General features: G+C 42.3%; 1 protein-coding gene across 6 annotated transcripts in view; it reads left to right on the top strand.

Annotated features, from left to right (window-relative positions):
- The window catches only part of SYT9 (synaptotagmin 9), a 221,877-nt gene that overhangs the window by 159,862 nt on the left and 35,835 nt on the right, over positions 1-26,180 (top strand). For 5 of the 6 annotated variants that reach the window (XM_008008133.3, XM_008008152.3, XM_008008160.3 and 2 more), the window contains 3 exons: positions 9,299-9,419; positions 11,210-11,381; positions 13,768-13,897. In XM_008008133.3, coding sequence (XP_008006324.2) covers positions 9,299-9,419; positions 11,210-11,381; positions 13,768-13,897 — 423 coding nt within the window. Of the gene's footprint in view, positions 1-9,298; positions 9,420-11,209; positions 11,382-13,767; positions 13,898-26,180 lie in introns of those variants that run through there. The other variant, XM_073018709.1, reaches the window with a different exon arrangement.

The following is a 26,180-nucleotide window of genomic DNA, read 5'->3' as shown; positions in this document are numbered from 1 at the left end:
TGTGTAAGAATTCCCTTTTCTCCACATCATTGTTAGCTTGTTATTTTTTGTCTTTTTAATAATAGCCATTCTAACTGGGATAAGATGGTATCTCAATGTGGTTTTAATTTGCATTTCCATAATTACTGGTGATGTTGAGCATTTCTTCATAAACCTGTTGGCCATTTGTATGTATATCTTTTCTTGATAAATATCTATTCATGTCTTTTGCTCACTTTTAATTATATCATTTGGGATTTTGAAATTTTTTTAGTTGTTTGAGTTCCTTTTATATTCTGCATATTAGTTCCTCTTAGGATGACTAGTTTGCAAGTATTTTCTCATTCAACACATTGTCTCCTCACTCTGTTGATTGTTTCCTTTGCTGTGCATGAGCTTTTAAATTTAATAAATTTAATATAATCCCATTTGTTTATTTTTTGTTTTATTGTCTGCTCTTCAGGCAGGCCTTAGCCATGAAATATTTTCCCAGATTGATGTCTTAAAATGTTTTCTCCATTTTTTACTAGTTTTACAGTCTCAGGTCTTATGTTTAAGTCTTTAATTCATCTTTTGTTTATTTTTGTACATGGGAAACCATAGGTATCCGGTTTCATTTTTCTGTATGTGGATCTCCAGTTTTCCCAGCACCATTTATTGAATAATGCATTCTTTCCCTTTGGTGCCTTCATCAAAAATCAGTTGGCTGTAAATACATGCATTCATTTCTGGACTGTCTATCCTGTTCCATTTGTCTGTATGGCTGTTTTTATACCAATACTATGCTGTTTTCGTTACTGTAGCCTTTTGGTACATTTTGAAGTCAGGTGGCGTGATACCTCCAGCATTGTCCTTTTTGTTCACAATTGCTTTGGCTATTCAGGCTCTCTTTTGGTATTATACACATTGTAGGATTGTTTTATTAATTCTGTGAAAAATTACACTGGTTTTTTGATAGAGATTGCATTAAATCTATAGTTGCTTTAGGTAGTATGGTTTTGTTTTTTGTTTGTTTGAGACGGAGTTTTGCTCTGTTGCCCAGGTTGGAATGCAATGGCATGATCTCTGCTTGCCGCAACCTCCGCCTCCCAGGTTCAAGCAATTCTCCTGCCTCAGCCTCCTGAGTAGCTGGGATTACAAGCATGTGCCACCATGCCCAGCTTATTTTGTATTTTTAGTAGGGATGGGGTTTCTCTATATTGGTCAGGCTGGTCTTGAACTCCTAACCTCAGGTGATCCGCTCGCCTCGGCCTCCCAAAGTGCTGAGATTACAGGCGTGAGCCACCATGCCCAGCTGGTAGTATGGTCATTTTAACATTATTGATTCTTCTGATCCATGAGCATGGGATGTCTTTCCATTTGTTTGTGTCCTCTTCAATTTCTTCATTCATGTTTTGTAGTTTTTCTCATAGAGATGTTTCAATGCCTTAGTTAAGTTTGTTCTTAGGTATTTTTTGTATCTGTTGTAAATTGGATTACCTTCTTGATTTCTGTCTTGGCTAGTTCATTATCAGTATATAGAAATGTCACTGATTTTTGTATGTTGATTTGCATTCTGAAACTTTACTAAATTTGTCAAATCTAAGAGTTTTTTGGTGGAGTTTAGATTTTTCTATAAGATCATATCATCAGTAAAGAAACGGTTGACTTCCTCTTTTCCAATTTGGATGCCTTTTATTATTTCATTTTTTAAATTTCTTTTCCTCAGAGATCCTTGTTCTGAATGATGCCTTTTATTTCTTTGTCTTGCATGATTGCTCTGGCTAAGACTTTCAGTACTATGTTAAATAGGAGTGGTGAAGGTGGGCCTTCATGTTTAGTTACAGATCTGAGAGGAAAGGCTTTTATCTTTTCAGTAGTAGTATTCATACCAACATTCAGTATGATGTTATCTGTGGGTTTGTCATAGATGACCTTTATTATTTTGAGGCATGTTCCTTCTACACTTGGTATATTGAGAGTTTTTATCATGAAGGGATGGTGTATTTTATCAAAAGCTTTTTCTGCATCTATTGAGATGATCATATGATTTTTGTCCTTGATTTTGTTTATGTGATGTATCACATTTACTGATTTGCATATGTTGAACCATCCGTACATCCCTGGTATAAATCCCATTTGGTCATGGTATATTATCTTTTTGATGTGTGTTGGATTTGATTTGCTAGTAGTTTGTTGAGGATTTATGTAGTTTTCTTTTTGTTGCGTCCTTGTCAGGTTTTGTCACTGGGATAATACTGGTCTCATATAATGACTTGAGGAGAATTCTTTCCACTTTCATTTTTTGAAATAGTTTTAGGAGGATTTGTATTAGCTCTTCTTTATATGTTTGTAAATTTCTGCTGTGAATCCATCCAGTAGTTGGGTTTTCTTTGTTGGGAGAATTTGTATTACTGATTCAATCTTGCTACTCATTATTGGTCTGTTTAGGTTTTCTATTTTTTCCTTATTCAATCTTGGTAGCTTGTATATTTCCAGAAATTTATCCATTTCTCCTAGGTTTTCTGGTTTGTTAGTGTACAGTTATTCATAATCGTGTGTGATGATCTTTGGTATTTCTGTGGTATCAGTTGTAATATCTCCCTTTTCATTTCTTGTTTTGTCTTCTATCTTCTTGGTTAGTCTAGCTAGTGGTTCAGCAATTTTGCTTGTCTTTTTTTGAAGAGTCAACTTTTCATTTCATTTATTCTGTGTATTTTTTAGTCTATCTCATTTGGTTCAGCTCTTTATTATTTCTTTTCTTCTAATTTTGACTTTGGTTTATTCTTGCTTTTGTGGTTCCTTGAGATGCATCATTGGGTTGTTTGAAATCTTTCTACTTTTTTGATGTAGGCATTTATTGCCTATGTCAAACTTCCTCTTAACACTGCTTTCGCTCTATCCCATTGGTTTTGGCACATGTCTTATTTACATTTGTTTCAAGAAATGTTTTGCTTTTCATCTTAATTTCCTCATTGACCCAGTAGTCATTCAGAAGCATGTTTTTTAATTTCCATGTATCTATAGGTCCCAGAATTCCTCCTAGTATTGATTTATTGTTTTATTCCATTGTGACCTGAAGATACTTGATATGATTTTGATTTTTAAAAATGTGTTGAGAATTGTTTTGTGACCTAACATATGCTGTATCCTAGAGAATGTTTCATGTGCTTAGAAGAATGTGTATTTTACAGTTGTTGAATAAAATGTTCTGTGTGTGTTTATTAGTTCCACTTTTTCTAAAGTGTAGTTTAAATCCAATTTTTTGTTGTCGTTGATTTTCTGTCTAGATGATTTGACTAATGCTGAGAGTGGGGCGTTGAATTTTCCAATATTGTTTTATGGGAGTCTATCTCTCTCTTTAGCTCTAGTTATATTTGCTTTATGAATCTGGGCACTCAAGGGTTGGATGCATAAATATTCAGAATTGTTGTATCCTCTTGCTGGATTGATCCCTCTAGCATTATATAATGACCTTCTTTGTCTTTGTCATTTTTACTGTTTTTGACCTAAAGTCTGTTTGATCTGATCTAAGTATAGCTACTTCTGCCCACTTTGGGTCTCTGTTTGAGTGGAATTTTTTACCATCTCTTTACTTTGGGTGTATATGTATCTTGACAGGTAAAGTGTATTTCTTGTAGGCAACATATAGTTGGATAATGTTTTCTCATTTATTCAGCCAGTCTATATATTTTAAACAGACAATTTAATCTATTTCCATTCAATAGCTCTTTTTTTTTTTCTTTTTGAGACAGAGTTTTGCTCTTGTCACCCAGGCTGGAGTGCAGTGGCATGGTCTCAGCTCACTGCAACCTCCGCCTCCCAGGTTCAAGTGATTCTCCTGCCTCAGCCTCTCAAGTAGCTGAGATACAGGCACCCAGCACCATGCCTGGCTAATTTTTGTATTTTTAGGAAAGACAGGATTTCACCATGTTGGCCAGTCTGGTCTCGAACTCCTGACCTCAAGTGATTCACCTGCCTTGGCCTCCCAAAGTGCTAGGACTGCAGGTGTGAGCCACCACACCCGGCCTCAAGATTGCTTTTAATATGCAAGGCTTTGTTCCTGTCATGTTCTTAACTGTTTTCTGGTTGTTTTGTATGTTCTTTATTCCTCTCTTTTTTTCTAATTGTTTGTCATTTTGGTTTGGTGGTTTTCTGTAGTTGTACCATTTGAATTCTTTCTCTTCCTCATTTGTGTGTTTGGTTTACCAGTGAGTTTTATACTTTGATGTGTTTTCATGAAGGTAAATATTATCTTTTTTATTCCAGGTTTAGGACTTCTTTGGACATTTCTTCTAGGGTCAGTCTAGTGGTGATAAATGCCCTCAGCATTTTCTTCTCTGGGAAGGACTTTTTTTGTGAAGGATAATTTTGGTAGATAGTATACTTAAATGGCTTTTTTTTTTCTTTCAGCACTTTGAATATGTCTCTCTTGCCCTGTATTGTTTCTGCTGAGAAATACTTTGTGAGCCTGATGGGGTTTCCTTTATGGGTGACTAGACACTTTTGTCTTGCTGTTATTGGAATCCCCTCTTTATCTTTGACTTTAAATAGTTTGACTATAACATGCTGCAGAGAAGACCTTCATGCTTTGTATTTATGTGGGGTTCTCTGAGCCCCTTGTATAAGTCTTTTTCTAGATTGGGGAAGTTTTCATCTATTATTTCATTAAATAGATTTTCTAACCCTTTCATTCTCTCTTTGCCCTTGGGGGCACTGATAATTAGAATATTGAGTCACTTTATGTTGTCCCATTTGTCACAAAGCCTTTCTCATTCTTTTTTATTCTTTTTATTTATTTTTGTCTGACTGGATTATTTCAAAAGATTTCAAGTTCTGAGATTCTTTATTCTGCTTAATCTAATCTGTTGTTGGAGGTTTTGACTGTATTTTGTATTTTATTCAACGAATTCTTCAGTTCCAGAATTTCTGTTTGGTTCTTTTAAAAAATGTGTATCTCTCTGATGAATTCTTTTCCAATTTTCTGTATTGTTTTTCAAAATTATCTTGTTTGCTGAGCTTCTTTAAAAGCAGTAATTTGAATTATTTACCCATGATTTCATTGATTTTTTTATTGGTATCTGTTGCTGTAGAATTATTGTGTTCCTTTGAAGGTGTCATATTTTCTTGCTTTTTCATGTTTCCTGTGTCATTATGTTAATATCTGCACATCTGGTGTAACAATCACTTCTTCCAATTTTTGTAAATTTACTTTTGTAGAGAGGACTCTTCTCTGAAGATTATCTATGATGTTGGTTGAGTAGGGCATTTTGGGTTTCATTTTGGATGCAAGCAATAGCGTAGTCTCTATGATCTCCTTGGCTATAAATAGCGTCAGTGGTATCTGTGATTTGCTTGATAGCTTAGGGTGTGGATAGTGGAGGCTGTGGTAAAGTTTTCTGGGAGCTAAGTTATTAGGTAGGCCAGTCTTCTGGCCCCAGTGGTACAGCAGTGGGCTGAAGATGCCTGTCTTTGAGCCCCAGAGTGATGTATACTGGCTCTGGTATTAGTGGATCCAAGTGGGCCAATTATTGGGCTTCCAGGTGAAATGCTAGTAGTGGCAGCAGTGGGCCTGGCATGTAGACTTGTTCTCTTGCTCTAGGTCAGCAGGCTTGATGTGGGCAATGGCAATAGCAGTGATTCGGCCACTCACTGAAATCCAAGTTGGTCTGAGCTGTAATGGGTTGGATGGGCCAGTCTCATGGTGCTTGCAAGTGGGTGCCAATTGTTGTGGTACCAGGGGGTTGAGTTGCCCCCACCTCAGACCCTGGGAAGAGTGCACATGTACCAGCAGTGATAGACTAGGCTGGATGATTTCCAGGCCCCTGGATGGCATTCGCAAGTACTGAGGAGACAGGACCAGGTTGCCAGAATTGAGACTTGTCCTCAGGCCCCCTGGTAATATGTTCAGGCATACGTATGATAGGTAGGAACAGGGTGGTCCCCAGGCAGTCAGAAGAATGCTCAGATGAGGGCAGTGGTGGCTTCAGTTCAGGGCTGCCACGGGGGAGGGCACAGACACTCTCATTGGGAGCAGCATAGGTAGGTAGTTGTGCAGCATGTGATTTGCTCATGCCTCAGTCCCCCAGCAGCTTGCAGCACTAGTGACAGTGGGATTTATCCTTAGGGTACGTGAAAGGATCTGGCCTCATCTCCTCCCTGGCCTGGTAGTAGCATCAATGGCACCAAAACCAGGGTAAGACATAGTCCTTTAGGGGCTCAGCTTTCAGAATGTCACTGTGCTGTAGCTGCTCAGGGCTTACGGGCCTGTGGGTCACAGCATGAGCTCTCTCTTTGAAACAATACCACTGTGCAATTTCCAGGCAGCTCTCTGTGTTAGTCTCGAGGCCTGTGAGGGTCGAGGGGCTCTCCTGTGAGTAGGATAGTTTGTGGTGGAAATGTGGACCCTGGGAGGTCTCTCACTTAACCCCTTCCCTATGTTAGGGAGCTTCTCCCAGCTCCCAGCCAAACCCCACTGAGCAGGCTACATTGCTTCCTTTTCCTTTGTTACTTTTGGTGCTTCCTGTCACTTTTTTGTTGAATTCCGGTGTTCTCCCTTAGATGATCTATTCAAAGTGTGAATATCTACTTGCTATTTTGGTCCTTCTCCGTGGTAGAGGCACTTAGCTGCCTGTTGTTTGTTTGTTCGTTTCTTTCTTTGTTTCTTTCTTTGTTTCTTTCTTTGTTTCTTTCTTTCTTTCTTTCTTTCTTTCTTTCTTTCTTTCTTTCTTTCTTTCTTTCTTTCTTTCTTTTTAAAGAGACAGCATCTTGCTAGATTGCCTAAAATGCACTTGTACGCCTGGGTTCAAGTGATCCTCCTGCCTTAGCCCCCAGAGTAGCTAGGATTGTAGGCATGTGCCACTGCACCCAGCTAATTTGCTATTTTTTAAAGTACAAATGTGGACTTTTGCTTGGTTTACATTCTGAATATACCATCAAGTCTGAGGTTTGACTTTTTTAACTTATGAGCAAATAGCTGTATTGTATAAGTATTTGTGAATGGGCTTATGTCGGAGGAAAACAAACAAACCAACATACCTAGCATGGAAGTAATCTGACACATCACATTTAATTATGTGCCTCAGTCTTGAGGGCAGAGATTAGATGGCATGCATTTTCACATCCTGAGCCTTACAAAGTGTGTGCACAGTGCATGCCCTCAGGAAATGTATGTTGAAAGAATTGATTATGAAGCTTCATAGGCATAGTTTTGGTTAATTCTGTGTTTACTTTGCCAAACCAAGATTTTCTGAGAAGGATGAGGGGAGAGGAGAGAGCTAGGTGCCGTGAAAAGCCTTTTAAAGGAAGAACAGAAGTTGAAGAGCAAAGTGGGCCAGGGAGTCAGGAAACAAAAGGGTGATGTGTGGAGACAGCTGTGGTCTCTCTTTCCTTTTCTGCCACCAGCAGGAGGCTGGGTCAATCCCCTCTTCAGTAAGGGCAGACACTGCTCCTATAATAGGGAACCCAGCACCGCAGAGCAAGCCAGAGTCTGCTGTGTGTAAAACCTCCAGTCCTATAGAATTCTAGTCCCCAAGCCCCCATATCTCCCAAAAGTGGAAGGCCCAGTCACCTGGGTCTCTTGAGGTCAGGGCTTCAGGAACCAGGAAAGCCAAGCTTACAAGGAGAGGTCATTTATTTACACTGGGCAAGCAATGCATGATGCAAGAAGACACAGAGTAATCCGTCTGCCTTAGTGACCAAATAGATCCCTTTGCCTCATCCTCCTGTGGAAGCAATCAAGAAAGGGAGGTTGGGCGAGGTGACCTTCCAGAGCTGAATCTGTGCTTCTAAAAATAGAAGCATCCTTGGAGAACTGAGGAGGGGAGGGAGAGCTGTGGACACTGAGGGCAAGAACCTGAATCCTCAGAGCATTATCAGTAGGAAACTGTATTAATTAGACACAGGCACCTCAGCTCGATAACCTCAGGTATCTCTCAGAAATTGAAATGAAATGAAACGGCTTTTGTTCCCCCTCCTTTCTGGTTATACTCTCCCTGAGCTAAAAAGGAGAAAGAGAATTGTGTCTTCTGACCTATTTGAATGGCTGCACACTGCCTGATATATCTTCCCCAGTAGAGGGAAATGGGGGTCTTTAGAGGCACATTAAGAAAAGGAAAGAGGCCGGGCGCGGTGGCTCAAGCCTGTAATCCCAGCACTTTGGGAGGCCGAGACGGGCGGATCACGAGGTCAGGAGATCGAGACCATCCTGGCTAACACGGTGAAACCTTGTCTCTACTAAAAAAATACAAAAAACTAGCCGGGCGTGGTGGCGGGCGCCTGTAGTCCCAGCTACTTGGGAGGCTGAGGCAGGAGAATGGCGTGAACCCGGGAGGCGGAGCTTGCAGTGAGCTGAGATCCGGCCACTGCACTCCAGCCTGGGCGACAGAGCGAGACTCCGTCTCCAAAAAAAAAAAAAAAAAAAAAAGAAAAGGAAAGAGCTGCCGCAAAGTGGAACTGTGAGAGGGAGGCACAAGGGCCACCTGGGAGTCTGGGTCTCTGTTCTCTCCCTGCATGGAGGCAGTGCAGGACTAGGCAAGTACTTGGATGTGTCCAGGGCTCTAAATGTGTAGGCTCGCAGAGTGCCACTCTCAGGCTCACGCAGTGTCCTTATTTGGAGCTATGCGACAGGCTGTAAGTTTCCAGGGTCCAGTGGAGCCCTGTGCTGGTCTGCACAGATTGTGTGCAGCCAGGGTGTGTGCTGTGCTCTGTGGCATGGGGATTGCGTGTGGGAGGTTGGGGGTATGCAGGGGTATACAGGGATATGGTGGCAAGTTTGAGGGGGTTCTGTAGGGGAGTGTGTGGGGCAGTGTGGAAACCTGTTGAGAGGCTTCATGATGCTGCACAGGGCTGTGTGCAGAGCTATCCTGGACTGTGAGTGGCGCACCACAGTACTGCAGGGCACCTCTTTGTGTAGCTTTGACCTAGAGGCTCTGTGTGCATTGTAGTAGTGGTATGAATGGAGCCACATGGGGGACTCTGTGGAGGAGTCTCACAGCCTTAACAAGGCTGTGAGACTTCTGCACTGGAGGATATGTTCTGGGCTACCTGGACACATGAGTCTGTATAGGGCTGCCTGTGGCTGGATACATGGTGGCAGAGGCCTGAACAGGCTTACAGCTTTGCCATCCAAAGATAGATTATGCCTCCTTAGGGTGAGGTGCTCCCAAAGTGCAGGGATTTATTATTCTTCCTGAGACTGACATGAAGGGAAGAGATACCAGGGATTTACAAGCTGAGCAAAAGGGGCAGTGTGTTCCCTTTCAGTGCAGCCTGAAGCTGAGCCTCTTGCACACCAGTCTGGAGACACTTTCTAATACTTTAGTTTGTGCTTTCTCAACAGGACAACGTGGATCTGGGAGAGCTGATGTTTTCCCTGTGCTATCTTCCAACGGCTGGCAGGCTGACTATTACCATTATAAAAGCAAGGAATTTAAAGGCAATGGACATAACAGGAGCATCAGGTGGGGCATTTTCAAATTCAGACTTTCTCATGCACTTCTACTGTAGTAAGTACCTTATGAAGTTTTAGTAAGGTAATAAAGCACGTTGACTCTGGAACCAGACTGCCTAGGCTTAATCCTAGTCCTAACACCTGTGTGACCTTGAGCAAGTCATTTTACCTCTCTGATCTTTGGATTCCCATCGGTAAGATGAGAGTAATTATAGTATCTGGCTCACTGGGCTGTTGTAAAACTGAATTAATAAATATAAAGCCATGAGAACAGTGCTAGCATATATTAAGTGCTACATATTGTTAGTTATTGTTATTAATACAGCTAGCCTTCTGTATCCACCAGTTCCACATCTGTAGATTCAACCAATGATGGATTTAAAATACTCAGGAAAAAAAATACAACAATAAAAATAATACAGTTTTTTAAACAATACAGTATAACAACTATTTACACAGCATTTATACCAGATTAGGTATTGTAAGCAATCTAGAGATAATTTAAAGTATACAGGATAATGTGCGTAGGTTATATGCAAATATGATGCCATTTTATGTACGGGACTTGAACATCCTTGGATTTTCCTATCCGTGAAGGGTCCTGAAACCAATTCCTTGTGGATAACAAGGGACAATAGTACTCTCTTGGGTCTCCCTCACCATAATTTTGAATTGGACCTATTGTTTACACACATTGATAAAACTTATCTAATTGGGTCTTTCCTCAAATATCCTCATCCGAGGCTCATTGAAGGCTGAGAACAATCCTATTTCCTTATTAAAGTGAACTATGAATTTTAGTTTTTCCAGTAAACCAAGCATTAAATTCTGAACCCTAACAAGAAAAAAATGCCTCTATATGCATTGCTAACTGCAAATTCACAAGCAACCTCTGCAGGTGTTTCCCAAATGTGGTCACAAAACACCCAATACACCCTGACTTATATCCTCTGAAATCAAAGAACTCCATATGCAATATATTCTGCATCCTATACCCCAGTGTTTTTTTTAAAGCAGAAAAAAAAAAAATAGCTGTGGTCCCTCTGGTCATCTAAGTCCCTACTGGACTGTATATAGGAGTCAGAGCAATGCATGGTTATGCAGATGAAAAGAGAGCAACGACTTCCCACCGAACAGAAGAAGAGTGAGATAGCTGTTAGGACCAGAAGAGCCCTATCTGGAGCAGAGGCCAGCCTTGCCACTTGTCACCCCATCACAGTGTTGCACCACAAGGAAGTCTGTGGCCTTTCTCTCCCTGATATGCTGAGCTGCTTCTCCCTTTGCAACCCAAGGGCAGGCCACTCTAGGGGCTCAAGGTCTCTGTACTTAAGGAATTCCACTCCCAGATGTTCTCTCTGTCCTCTAGGAATTCAGAAATTAAAAAAGTCTAGGAATTCCCTTTCTTAAAATCCTGAAAATATTCCCTGAGGTGGCTCAGAGTTGGGGGGCCTGTTTTCAGCCTTGGAAATGCCGGTGCATTTCTCTGCCTATCCTGGCCAGGCCAGTCTTGAGTTCTAGCTGGAATGTCTCCTAATTCCATAACAGATGTTTTCAAACTATTTTTAAATTTCACACATTTTCAGGAGACAGTATCCTGTGCTTTATCTTGAATGAGTGACTTAATTATCCTCACTCTAGTTGCTCCCCAGATATCATATTAATGACCATCCTCCAACTCCAGTCCACAGGCAGGTAAAGGAATTCTACATACCATAGTTCATGAAAACCCACAGTGATATAACTGCCCACCTAAATCTACACTAATCCTCACAGTACTCCTGCTTCTCATGGTCTGTCCAGATCCCTACGTGAAAGTCTCACTGATGTGTGATGGCAGACGACTGAAGAAGAGGAAAACATCCACCAAGAGGAATACCTTGAATCCTGTTTACAATGAAGCCATAGTCTTTGATGTCCCTCCCGAGAACATTGACCAAATCCACTTGTCCATAGCAGTCATGGACTATGACCGGTGAGATACCTGGAACTCTTTTCCAGTGCAAGTTCAGTGCGTCCAGGGCTGGGAGGACAGAGAGGGGGAGCAGCAGCCACAGATTCTTAGCTGGTGTTCCAGGCTGCAGGAAATGAGTCAACTAGCAGTGCATGGGAAGCACATTGACAGGAGTCACCTCTAAACCATGCTGTAGAGTCAGACTACCAAAGTGTCTCTCAGCACTCCCATTCTTTTCTGCCCCTTTCTCATTTTTTTCCTCTTCCTCCATCCTCCCCCAACCTCCACCTCTTCCCCTTTTCATCTTTGCATAACTCCTAGAATCTCAGCTTGAAGAACTGTGGCCCCACAGGTTTTATCTTCTGTCAGGCAGTCCTCACTGCCCTTCGTTGGAAAGATTCCACTGAAAATGGCAGAATGATTACTTTAGCCAGACCATCAACATTTCTAAATACACAACTTCAATCTTTTTCCTTCTCGCAAGTATTTAATAAAGATTGTTTCCTTCCACTTAAGTCTGAAAGCAAACACAAAAATGTTCTCCTGAAAATGCTAGAATCAGTATGGATGACAAGGTACATTAAAATGTATAAGATGCTCGACTTTTTAATTAATACAGCACAGAAGAGATATTTATAGCCTGCATTGTAGCCAATTGTGTATTTAAAGGACAGATTTGAAAAACAGTCATTTTAATATGCAAAGGAAGTACCAACAGGGAATTATACATGTTAAACCAGTCATTAGACTGAAATACAAAGTCTCTCTTTAATTGGAAACCTCCCACATGGTCTGGGCACATTATTTTAAAAAAATTATTCTGACTTCTAATATTATTTGTGACTAAAGATTTTCCCACATACCTCTGAAATATCAGGAAGGCAGCTTCAGTGACCTGCACACTCTTTCCAGCAGATGCCTGCGTGAAGCATGACAGTCTTCCAACCCAAGGAGCACGTGGATTGGCTCAGCTGCCCATGAGTGTGACAACCCATGCTGAGCAGTAGACCTTGTCCCATCTCCTGTGGGCAAGAAACAACACCAATAGTGTCAGGCCCCAGTAGGGGACATTGCCCACCAACCGTGGAAGCCTAGGCCAGCAATTTTTAAGCTATTGCCAAGTTTCCTGCATGGACAAATCTGATTATGTGAGCTCTGCCTTAATTTAATTCTCAGTAAACTCATGAATCTGGCCTGGAAAAATTCATGGCAGAATTCATGGGGCTTCTGCATGCATTTGATTTTAATGAGCAGAGACTCAAATTTCCTTCACATGACCTCCCCACCCTCATCTTACCTTTATGCTCCATTACACAAATAGGAGAAAAAGCACTCGTCTTTGCAGGAGGGGAAAAAAAAGAGAAAGTATGTGAGTTTGGATCCTATAGAGTTAAAGAATTGGCCATATCAGTCCAGTTATACCAGGGACTTTTTAAAAAACTGCTAGGGAAAACAAAAATGGCTCAAGGCAGAGACCTACCTAGGGAAAGTTTCAGAAATATTAGCCTTGGCCGGGCACGGTGGCTCACACCTGTAATCCCAGCACTTTGGGAGGCCGAGGCGGGTGGATCATTTGAGGTTAGGAGTTCGAGACCAGCCTGGCCAACATGGTGAAACCCCGCCTCTACTAAAAAATGCAAAAATTGGCCAGGCATAGTGGCATGCACCTGTAATCCCAGCTACTTGGAAGCTGAGGCAGGAAAATTGCTTGAACCCGGGAGCTGGAGGTTGCAGTGAGCCAAGATCATGCCACTGCACTCCAGCCTGGGCAACAGAGCAAGACTCTATTTCAAAAAAAAAAAGGAAATATTAGCCTCAAGGTCAAAGGAGCTATGTATCTTTCTATAGTTGGGAAACTAAGTGGGCCAAAGAGGCTGAACTTAGAAGAAAAGAGGGATGAGTATAAGACAATAACAGTCTTCTCTAAAGAGAGGGAGCAGGAAGATCTATGAGCTTCCTTCACTTACTCTACTTTGTGGGCTCAAGACCCATGGCTGCCAGACACAAAACTGCTCCCTCACCCATGCTTGGTTGCCTCTTGTGGGAGTTAGAGCAACCATTATTGCAAGAAACTCTTTTCAGATGGCTTCCTCTTTATTATGTGGAGGCCAGCCTAGATCCAGAACAAGAGGTGGCATCCTTAGCACAAATCATGGGGTTCTTCGAACAAGGTTCTTGGAAACAAGTTGACCCATGTCAGTGTTAGGACAGCCAAGGTATATGTTAGATCCCAAGTTCTATTGGCCGTGAAGCTTAGCCTGCACTTTTAAGTGAGGAAATGAAAAAAAAAAAAAAAAAAAAAAAAAAAAACCACCATGTCCCCCATTCCTTCATCAGTTTAATTGAGTAGCTGTTGATCTTACATACCAAAATTTTAAGAAAAAACTATTGTGGGCCATTTTCACAGTGTAGGTCACAATGAGATCATCGGCGTGTGTCAAGTAGGCAACGAGGCTGAGAGGCTGGGCAGAGACCACTGGAGTGAAATGTTGTCATATCCTCGGAAGCCCATTGCACACTGGCATTCCCTGGTGGAGGTAAGACCCTAATCCACATGCTCCACTTTACATAAGAGTAAATGCTTTAGTGTTGACATGCAGGAGCTGCCAAACATGTGAGTGCACCAGGATGGATGTCATAGACAGGTTTTCCTGGTTACATTTCCTGGGGCTGCTGGGACTTGCATTCAATCTGAGGCTGAATCTGTGCTTCCCACCAGTCTGGTGGGTTTTGAATATTGATCAGAGATCATCCCTCATTTTGATTGTGTTTTTAAAAGATCAAGATTCTGTACTTCTGTGTTAAGGCTTTGGGTTGGTACTTGGAGGGCATCTGCAAGGTGTGGGTGAGTGTGGACTTTCAGGCCTTCATACAGTGACTTGAGACTGACTTTGGAAAAAACATGAGGCCTTGATTCTAAGACCAGCTCTGGCACCAACCTGTGATTCTGGGCAAGCTGGTTAGTATCAGGTTCAACTGCATATAATAAAAACCAAAACAACCAATTATAAATTAAAAACAAATGAAATGAGAATGTATGTCTCTCTCTTATATACAAAATGTCTAGAGGAAGGCACTCTGGGATATCTTAGCAGCTCCATGTTCAACAAGAGACCTAGACTTCTATCTTTCTGCCTCACTGTCCCAGGGTGGCTTTGTTCCCTGAAGTACCCTCATTATACGATATGGCTGCTAAGCTCCAACCACTGAATATTTTCTAGGCCGCAAAAATGTGCAAAAGGGGAAGAGCCGAAAGGGCACACATTCCCTTTTTAAGGATTCTCTTTGAATTCTCATGCAACACTGCTACTTACATTTAGTTTAGTCACAAAACTTAGTCACGTGGACATGTCAAATTGCAGGGAATAGTTAGAAGTGTAATCTTTCTGTTGGGTGTCAATGTGTCCAACTAAAAACTAGGGTTCTGTTTGCATAGAATAAGAGGAGAGTGAAAACCTGAAGGCAATTGGCCATCATTCTGCCACTCACATCGTCATTCATTCACTCCCTCCCCCTTTACTTCTCATTCACTCTTCCCCCACTTATCTTTGCTCATTGATTCACTCTTATTTATTCACTAACTCGTTCTCTCAAAAATAATTTGCACTCCCTGAGTAACATTTCTGAGGGTCAAATGCTATAATAGCTACAGAGAATACAGATGAGAATAAGAAACAGTCCTTTCCCTTGTAGAACTTACAGACTGTAAAATAAACAAAAGATGACATGTAAACTAATCACTGAGAGACACAAATGTAAGCATTTCCATCCATATAAAGTGCTACAAAAGTACAAAGGAGAGAGACGTTTATTGTGCTTAGAGGAGACTGTGAAGCATCTCTCCTTCATGCTCTCAGTAAGTAAAGAGAACTGAGCCTCCGGGAATTGGCAAACCAGGAAGGCAGTAGCAGTTATTTACTGAGGACTCATGGGTTCCAGGCAGAAAACTTTCCACTGTTCTCCTGGTGCAGGCAGCTCCATTCCATGCAAAGCCATCTGAGAGGCCAAGACTGGAGCCTCACCCAGTGTGGGCCGCCCTGCCATTGATAGTCAGGTGAGTCTGGTTGAAGTGAACACAGGGCAGTTGTGGAGAGACAGAGAGGCCCCAAACCCAGACAGGGGAACCAACGGACATCTTTGTTGGAGGTGGTGCAGGAAGGAGAAGAGCAAGACAGGGTTTATGGATTCTAACTATCAGGGCACCCAGATGTATTCAAGAAGAGCCTAAGGCCCCCTAATTTGCAGGTTCCTAAGGATAGTTCTGCCTCTGGGCCATAGGAGCAAAAATCATTCTTTTCTAGACTCAAAATTAATCCCTAAGGGAGACCCACAGGATCTATGAGCTACTTGAGAAAGAGCTGGGGACTGGTGTCCACTGAACTATACCTCACTACTTCAGCTCCTGGTGGAATTCTCAAAGGAGTCCATCTGCGGGCTCATTAAATTTTGGGGGCCTGTCACTAGCAGTGGTATTTAGAAGAGTTGTAATAGACTTTTTGCACCCTTATGAGCCATTGCTGATTTTAATTCTTATTTGTAATTAGTAGTATCAGAGAGTATTAAAGTTCTGTGCTTCTCAGGAAACAGGAAATGAGAAAGGAGTAAGGATGAGGCGTGTGGTGTAGGACTGAGAGATGAGCCCTGATTCGTGCACCAGCAGTTATTTTTGGTGACCTAGGCAGGGGAGTAGCCCTGGGCAGAGTGTTGCACACGGGCCCCTGAGTGGCAGTATATGCATGTGTTACACAAAGGAGAGTGCAGGGAGCAGGCCTTGGAGGCCTTTTCCTTCATGGCTGAGAAAAAGTGTGGTATAAATTCGTTCACCTGAGAGATATTCCTTAAACCCCAAACACTCAGCTTTTTGGAAATCTGTGCTCCACAGTTATGTAACTGAAAAGTAAATGCCATTAGGGTTAAACCACTGAAACTTAGAAGTCATTTGTTACAGCGGCTAAAATTACTTTGGCCAATACAATGGTCATTTCTCAACTGTTACAGCAGAACTAAGGAAATGAAATGCCTGCACGGCTTATATGAAGGACAAACCTTCATATAAGCAGAGGGAGGGCAAACCTTCATGTAAGCAGAGGCAGAGGGAGGCTGCCTCTTCCCTGTTGCTTCCTGTCTCTTTGAAATACACGTCCGGGACTCCAGATCCATCCTGAGAGAGGAAGTGATGCTTTTTCTTTTAAAAATGAACGTTGAGCTCGCAGAATTGGGGCAATGGTACCAGATGAGATGAAAAACAGTATTAGAGAGGTTGGTCATACTTCGTTAGCAGCTGTAAGGATGGAGGAGGCAATAGGCAGAGTGGCCAGAAACATTCACTTTGGAGTTGGAAGGACCTACATTCAAATTGCTGTCCTTCCACTCACTAGATGTTTGTTTTTCGCCTTCTGAACCTCAGTGTTCACATCTGTAAAGTGGCCATAACATTTCCTGTCTCACAAGAGGGATGGTGAGGATTAAACAATCTATTGATATGAAATGCAGCATTGTAGCTGATGTATATATAGTAAACAGTAAAGTTTTCAGTTGCAGTTGTTATTATATATGCCCTAGATTCTGAGGGGCTGCTGTGTGTCCTTATGGGACTATGTCCTATGAAGAAATATCATCCATGTGTGTCATGGAGAATAAGAGAAAGGCCAGGAATCCACCACTCCTGCACCCCAGTGAGCCATCATCTCAGATTGGAGGAAGGGGTCATCCAGTACTTGGCTAAACACAGATGTACATATTTAAGTTTTGTTTCTTTTCCTCTTTTTCTTGGTCTTAAAGACAAGCTGCTGTTATGCTCTCTAAGAACCTTTTAAATGTCTTCTTTAAAACAAAAACCAGCAATTAAATCTCAGTGCTCATGATAACAGAGTATGTGAGGGTGCACTCATGAGCATGTGTGTTTAGAAGACAGAGAGAGAGGGAGAGAGAACAAAGATGGGGGCACTGGGATTTAGCATGGAGGGAGGCTGGCCTCACAGAAGCTCTTCACTGCTGAGGAATTGGTTAGGTCTAAACTCTGCGCCCTGCAGAGATCTGGCAGCCTGCTCAAGGTTGTGTCCAATACACCCTGACCTTGCCAGGGCAGGTGGCAGATGGAATCTTCAAAGCCAGTGAGTTCAAAAATCCGTTTCTCTCACAGGGATTCTGGATGACTTCACTGCACACTCAAAGGTCAGCCAGTAGGGCTCCCTTTACTCCCCATGATGTCAAAGGTTTGGAAAGCTGTGAAAACTCCCCCGAGCAGACTGCCTGGGATTTAGGGATCAGAGCACCCCCTTCATAGGGCCTCAGATGACAGAGCTCTAAGAGCTCCCTTCGCTCGGCACCCTTGTCCACCAATTCAAGAGAAGATGGTGTTGGCCTGGCCATATCACAACACCTTTCCTACCCTCCTGTATGTCAAGATGATCAACATCATGAGCCTCATGGAGAATAACAGGACATAGTTCCAAGTTTTCATCGCTTCCCTGTGTAGTGCCATGTAACATCTGTTGTATGAATAAGTACTAATCTTGGTTTGGTGGGAAGAACAGACACATATACTATCTGGTTAAATGAAATTTCACTTTTCTAAAAGACAGAAGAAAGAGAATCCAACCAGAATATATAGTCAAGATCAGCAATATTATCCTAATAGGCATAGGTGTAAGATTCCAAACACCAAAGTTCTATTCAAGGTGTGGCCCATTTTGGATGTCTTCCTCACTCCAAGCTCAGCCTTTGTACATACACATACGTACAGCTACAAAATTCTGCATGTCTGACTGTCTGCTGGGACCAGCTCATTGAGAGTCCTGGCCCTCTTCAACTCAGGACTACATAATGCCAAGCATAACCAGAGGGCAGTTATGGTACAATATGCCCAGACATAAACAGAGCCCTCATTTATCACCCTCAGCATCCAGAAGGGTATAAACGTAGAGTCAAAGGACTACAGCAACTGTCAGTTTTACCCAGACTTGTCTTGGAGTTACACAAGTAGCCCCTGTAAACCATGTCTAGATATTATCTATCAATTGTCCAGCAGGGCCTATCTGGAGTCTTGGAGGTCCACATATTCCCAGGAGAATGTATCTGATTGCCCAAGATTTGATTAGGTGTCCATCCTGGTGCAATTTGCTGCAGGTCTGGAGTCATGAAAATGTGACCTGGTACCCACCTCAGCAGGAGTTTTGGGAGTAGACTTCTTGAGAAGAGTCCTCACAGGACAGGGAAATTGTCTAAAATGAATGTGAATGACTGCTTCCCAAAGGAATTTAAAGTGAGAGGCTTTAGCACTATGGCCAAATTGTTATTCACAACAGATTTAGGAAAGGAGTAACTCACCAGGAAAGATGGGAGTGGGGAGAGGATGGGGTGACTGGGAAAAGTCACGTAGGAAATCAGGCTCCCATCAAGGGGATTTGGTTGTGTTGCAAGGCTTGGGTCTTGTGGAGAACCAGACTAGCAGGGAAGAAGACTGAGACGTGAAAAAAAGAAAAGCATGGACTGAAACATACAATGGAGAAAGTCCTAGAAAGTGCTGCTACTCAGCAAGCATTAAGGCACCCAAGACTGCAGGTCTTTGGAAACACCTGAATTCCAGACCCCTGTCAGTTGGTGTGGAACCAAGGCTGGCAATTCCATGCATTGCCCTCTGAAGGAGTGGCTTATGGGCTAGGTAAATAAACACAGCAAAAGCCTAATATGTGTATTAGGGGATGGCAAAAGAGAAGTGAGCAGTCAGGACATGGAGGGCTACATGCTGCTGCAGCATCTTGCCCACATTATGAGGTGCTCCCCCCATATAGTTCAGCATCATGTCTTAGTGTCTCTGAGAACAAAAGTTTTGTTATGAATGAAAACAGAAAAAACAAGAAACATTTAAATCACATTAAAATAGGGCAGGAAAACATAAATTTCTTTATTATCTAAAAGGATACATACCATCTTGGTAATAAACAGTAAGGGGAAAATGAACTTTATCTTGCTAATTAGTAGTTCTTAGTCTTTTCCAGGTTATGTCAGTCTCTTTGGGGTAATTATTTTCTCTTCTTCCTGGGGGTCTCCTCTCTCCTTCCTCCCTCCCAGCTAGGTATAGGGAAGTACGAAGGCTACCTCATGGCATTGACCGGCACTGTGCATATTGTTCTGCTTGTCTTTGGGCATCAGACTTCATCATCACTGCCTCTGCTGCTGAGGATCTTGGCTGGTGTAACTGTGGGCTATTGTCTCAGCATAGAAACTTGGCCATCTTGAGGCTGATGAGGCCCCACATCAGCTATTGAAGTCCCTGTGGATCCCCGGGGGTGGGTAGCACCTCCCACTCAATGCTTGGCCTGGGAGCTTTTCTTTGCAGCCCTTAATACAGAGTCATTCCCCACTTGGTGGAATTCTCTGAAATTCTAACAACCAATACTCTCACACCCTTCAGGCATTTGGGCACACAAGGGAGCCACAGGAGACTCAGTGCCATCACAGGCATCCTGTTCATGCCTATAAAGTTACATGGTCATTTCTACATTGTTCCTCTAGCCTGTGTTGACCCAGGGGTCAAGTTTGCCTTCAGCTTCCCCCTCAATCCATCTGAACGTGGGGTTTCAAGCCTGAATGGTAAAGCCAGAACCTCTCCTCCTCACTTCTCTGTATCTCTTCTGCCAAAGACTCTCTGCTTCGTCTTCCTATCTGGTGGAAACACTATATATTCTAGCATGATTTCTCTCTACCTATGACTCATGCTCAGACATCCAAGGTTTCCTCTCAACATGTAAGGAAACATTTGGAATTTGGATCCCATTTTTCTCAACAAGGCCTGGCTTTAAGATAAAGTTACATGGTCATTTCTACATGTAACATGAAATAAGATACTTATTTCATAGGGGACTAGCTGATCATTTGCCTGGAGTTATCAGCCCTCAGCTTCCTATAATATTTGGCATGTATTCAATGCATGGGACAACATGATTTACAGACAATAAGAACATTATTTCTGTTACATAGGTATTGAATTAGCATTTGGTGAATAAATGAAAAAAAAAAGAATGAATGTGATATATATAAAATGAATTGGGTTCCCTTCGTTCTAAATTTCCAGAATTCTCCATGCAGTGGAGTACACAGTAGAAGTCAGTTATACAAGGTGTAAAAAGGTATTGAGAATGGATTTGTGTTAGGCTGTTCAAATGGAGATGGCCCTTATTAAGCTCCAAGTTTTAATTACCTTTTCTCTATTTAGCAGAGGAACATGAAAAGGGATCGTTTCCTCCCTTGGTTCCAGTGAACTGCCACATAATGACAATGGCTTTGCATTTTTGAATAATGAGAAATATTCAGAACTGAGGCCCCTTAGCAAATCATGAGGGTCCCCCTGTACTTGATGTGGGCAGCCAAGTCCTAGAGCACTCAATATCTCCTTTCATAAGAGAGAAGAAACACACAGAGATCCCAATGGTGAATGGTGGACTGCTGTCCCCTGAGTGAAAACTGATCAGGAGGTGACAAGGACTTTAACCCACAAGTTGATCTTTCTCACTAGGAATATATTTTAGCAGCAGTCTTATACAAGGTAATTCTTTGCCCCACCTACCCGTGAAGATGAAGAAGAGAAAAATAATAGGACTGGGGTATTTTTTGACAAAATGAAGAAATTATTCTTCAGATTTTGTTGTAAAATTAAATTATTTTGAATGGTGAGATTTAGCGTGCCAGCATGCATAAACACCTGCAGGGCCACTGAAGCAAAACTGATTGCCAGGAACATGAAAATGTACTGCAAGTTTGGAATCTGAAAAACGTTAACAGACCTGTTAGAATTTGTGTCAATTGCTATAAGTGGCCAGAATGCTGTTTGGACAAGCAGGCAGTGTTAGTATTAGTGGGGCATTGTGTTTTCAGCTGGTAGAGGTTATGGTTAACAAACAAAGCCAGAGTCATTCAGACCTTCCCAAGCCAATCTTCTTTCTTGTATTGAATTATCTGTAGGAAAAAAAGAGAGAGAGATGGTAGGCATTTTCTCATCTTTATCAGGGATGGGTGACTTTTGTGACTTTTCTGAAGGTTTGTAGAGATAGCAATCATACAAAACATAGGAGTACTTAGGGTAAACACTAGAAGTATAAAAGATAATGACAATGTGGTAGAAAATAACGTTTCTGCCTGAACAGAAAGTCAACTGCATCTTGACTCTCCTCTCATTCACAGATGACCTTGCTCCAGTAGTCACTGCCTTGGAGCATCCCTGCTGCACACTTGAATAGCTATTAAATAGGAAGGTGGATGACAGTGGGCTTGAGCCATCAGCTGTCTCCATCTCCAGGGATGGCATTCAGAGGTGATTGCTAACGTGATAGGCCAATTCTTTCCCCGCAGATGAAATGAACCAGAATGGTTTATACCACTCTCTGAAAGAAACACACTCCCTCCTCATAGTCTGGTGGGAGGAAGACTATTCCCTCCTGGGGAATGGGGCCTGGGGCAAAGGTGGAGCACCCTGGCAGAGGACATTCAGGAAGACCACTGCTCCTGGATATGAATCTTTCAGAAGATGCACCTGTCAAATGCTGTCTTCCAAACATTACCAGAACAACCTATTGATAAGACAAAGCTGAGTTTATTGCTTTCCCAGGTAATGGAAGGGGAAGGGCAGAGTCTTATTTATTGAGACTTTGAAGTGTGGTTTAAGGTGGGTCTCTCCATGCGATGAGGGAGATGAAGTGGGGGGATGGGGACCTTGGTTAGGATTGGATCAGTGTCATGATACAGTAGCTGAGGTGGAACAGCAAGTTGACGATTTTGAGCCTGGGATTCAAAGAGTCTTGGGGTGTAAACTGTTGATGCTTCCTAAGGAATAGAAATTGGGAAGTCCCATGAGTGAATACTTAAGTTGTAGTAATAAAGACAGTAGACTAGTACAGCCAAGTTAATGGAGAGTCTATGTTGGGATAGGTGGTTTTAGTACTCACACTCCAGCAACAAAAAGCAGAAGGGAACCTCACAAAAGATCCTGCCCAGTCCTGTGGGGACCCATACACCAACAGTGTGAATATTTATTAGCTGCCTCCTCACCATCAAGCCCCCTTTCTGATGGCCCTGATTTCTGATTAATGATTCTAGGGAGCCTGGCTCCATCCTTGTCTCTGGTGACAGTATGTGTGACTTAGTTCCAGGCTAAACCTGTCAAACTAACCACAGGGATTACCACTGCATGCGCTGATTCAGTCCAACAGTATTATAAAACATTTGGTGTGAACGTTTGGACAAAGATACTCTCTCTTTCTTGTTGGATATAAACAAAGCACTATATGCCCTGGGAGCAGCTGTGGCTTCTTTGGATCTCTATAAAAGATCCAGGTTTAGGGAGAAACCAAGCCCATAGATACAAAGAAACCAGACTCTCAGTCATGTGGTTGAGCTCCTGAATCAAACCTCTCCCAAACATAGTGTTACCTCTGGCCTTTATAAGTATGTAAATGTATAAATTCCCTTTGTTGTGTAAGCAGTAATAAGCAGAATTTATCTTATTTGAAATGAAAAACATCTTATTTAGGGTACAGGTGAACACTCACACTGCCCCAGGTGGTGTTCTCTGGGAGTGAAGAGAACCATTCCCAAAGCTGTCGCGAGATCAGCTCTTCTGCCTGGCTCACTGTGGTATGTCCAATACCTAACAAAGTGTGTAGCGACAGTAGACTCCCATTAAAGTTTTCTTAATGGAGCAAATTATTAATGTTCAGATAATTAACTTGTGTGTTAAAACAAGCATGGCGAAAAGAAGGACACTTGGCTCTCAATGACATACAAATATTATATAAGGTTAAGAAAAAAACTGCTTTCCTTTTGAATTTATATGTTATTCAAATTCTACATGGAGTCTCAGGGCCTGTGGGAAGCTCTTCATTTTATAATCACTCCCTTGAGCTGATAAAGGCACAGTTCCTCAGGAGTGAAGATTAGTCACATAGCTGACCTTTCCCTTCAATGTCTTATGTGATGTACTCCAATTCATTTGTTTAGGAAAAAAATGAAAATCTATACTCTTTTAACAACAATAATTTTAGCAATTGTAGTATTATTTTTATTTCTACATTATTTTTATGGAAAACTCAAATGTATCTTTAAAGTCTTCAGTCAATGGTGGTAGACTTACATATTTTTTCACACCTTAGATAAAATTCAGGACATAAAATGTGATGATATTGATAATCAAAATGCTTGAAATAAAGAAAAGAGGCTTTCTACAAAGCAAGGGGAACTTTATAATTCATTGAGAAATCACACAATGCAATTGTAACTTTTAGGTATATGGTACACTTCAGTGAGTTATACTCAAATTATCAGAAACAGAAGCAGTTATGAATAAGGCAGGAAAACAATGGGGTGATTTTTTCCTTCATAGCTCAGGATCTGAATGGTGTGTGCTTAGATGCTTTGCATGTTAATAGTAAGTGTTCATATTAATAAAGTTTACTAAAGAGCGGTCATAAAACCAATTAATATAGTTTAAATATTTGTCCCTGCCCAAATCTCATGTCGAATTGTAATCCCCAAATCTGGAGGTGGGGCCTGATGGGGGGTGTTTGGGTCATATCCATCATGGCTTGGTGCTGTCCTCTTGATAGTGAGTTCTTGCAAGATCTGGTCATTTAAGTGTGTGGAACCTTCAATCCTGCCTTGCTTCTGCTCTGCCAAGTGAGATGCTGGCTCTTCCTTTGCCTTCTACCATGAGTAAAAACTTCCTGAGGCCCCACCAGAAACCAAGCAGATGTCAGTACCATGCTTTCAGTACAGCCTTAAGAACTATAAGCGAATTAAACCTCCTTTCTTTATAAATTACCCCAGTCCCAGGTATTTCTTTATAGCAATGCAAGAAAAGCAGTACCAGAAGTGAAGTGGGATATTGCAATAAAGATACTTGAAAATGTGGAAGCAGCTTTGGAATTGGGTAATGGACCAAGGTTGGAAGAGTTTGGAGGGCTTACAAGAAGACAGAAAGATGAGAGAAAGTTTGGAACTTCTTAGAGACTGGTTAAATGGTTTGTGACCAATATGCTGATAGTAATAGGGACAGTGAAGTCCAGACTGATGAGACCTCAGGTGGAAATGAGGGTCTTATTGGGAACAAGAGCAAGGGTCATCTCTGTTATGCTTTAGCAAAGAACTTGGTTGTGTTGTGTCTGCTCTAGGGATTTGTGGGAGTTTGCACATGAGAGTGATGATCTAGAGTATCTGGCAGAAGAAATTTCTAAGCAGGAAAGCATTCCAGATTTGGCTTGGCTGCTTCTGATAGCCTAAGGAATGACTTAAAGTTGGAACTTATATTTAAACAGGAAGCAGAGTGTAAAAGTTTGGAAAATTTGCAGCCTATCATATGGCAACAAAAGAAAAGGCTTTTCAAGACAGAAATTCAAGCAAGCTGTGGAGCAACCACTTGCTAGAGATACTGGCATAACTAAAAGGGAGTCAGGTGCTAACATCCAAGACAATGGGAAAAAGACCTCAAAGGCATTTCAGAGACCTTGGCGGCAGCCCCGCTCATTACAGGTTCAGAGACCTAAGAGGGATGAATGGTTTTGTGGGCCAGGACCAGGACCCCACTGCCCTGTGCAGCCTCAGGACACTGCTCCCCCCATCCCTGCTGCTCCAGCTCTAGCCGTAACTCAAAGGGGCCCAGATACACCTCCAGCTGCTACTTCAGAGAATGCAAGCCAGAAGCTTGAGCAGCTTCCCTGTGGCATTAAGTCTGCAGATGCTTAACTGTGGGTACAAGAGTGAAGGTTTAGCAGCTTCTGTCTAGATTTCAGAGGATGTATGAGAAAGCCTGAGTGCCCAGGCAGAAGCCTGCTGCAGGGGCTGAGCCCTCCCAGAGAACCTCTACTAGGGCAGTGCCAAGGGAAAATGTGGGATTGGAGGTCTCACACATTGTCCCCACAGCGGCAGTGTCTAGGGGAACTATGAGAAGGGGGCCACCATCCCCCAGACCTCAGAATGGTAGATCCACTGACAGCTTGCACCCTGTGCCTGGAAAAGCCACAGGCACTCAACCCCAGCCCATGAGAGCAGCCTTGAGGGAGGAACCCTGAAAAACCACAGGGGCAGAACTGCCCAAGGCCTTGGGGGCCTACCGTTTGCGCCAGTGTTTCCTGGATATGGGACATAGAGTCGGGGATTATTTTGGAGCTTTAAGATTTAACAACAGTTGGGCATGGTGGCTCCTGCCTGTAATCCTAGCACTTTGGGAGGCCAAGGTAGTTGGATCACTTGAGGTCAGAAGTTCGAGACCAGCCTGGACAACATGGTGAAACCCTGTCTCTACTAAAAGTACAAAAATTAGCTGCGTGTGGTGGCAGGTGCCTTCAGTCCCAGCTACTTGGGAGGCTGAGGCAGGAGAATCGCTTGAATGCAGGAGGCGGAGGTTGCAGTGAGCTGAGATTGTGCCATTGTACTCCAGCCTGGGCAACAAGAGTGAGACTCCATCTCAAAAAAAAAAAAAAAAAAAAAAAAAAAAAAAAAAAAAGATTTAATGACTGCCCTGCTGGGTTTCAAACTTGCATGGAGCCTCTAGCCCCTTTCTTTTGGCCAATTTCTCCCTTTCGGAATGGGAATGTTTATCCAATGCTTGTACCTCTATTGTATCTTAGAAGTAAATGACTTGATTTTTTATTTTACAGGCTCATATGTAGAAGGCACTTGCCTTGTCTCAGATGAGACTTTGGACTTTGAACTTCTGAATTAATGCTGGAATGACCTAAGACTTTGGGGGATTATTGGGAAGACATGGTTGTATTTTGCAATATGGGAAGAACATGAGATTTGGAAGGGGTTGGAGTGGAATTATATAGT

This window comes from Chlorocebus sabaeus, chromosome 1 (genome assembly GCF_047675955.1).
Source record: "Chlorocebus sabaeus isolate Y175 chromosome 1, mChlSab1.0.hap1, whole genome shotgun sequence".
NCBI lineage: Eukaryota > Metazoa > Chordata > Mammalia > Primates > Cercopithecidae > Chlorocebus > Chlorocebus sabaeus.
The sequence above is the reverse complement of the archived record's forward strand: the minus strand, read 5'-3'. Positions and strand labels throughout refer to the sequence as shown.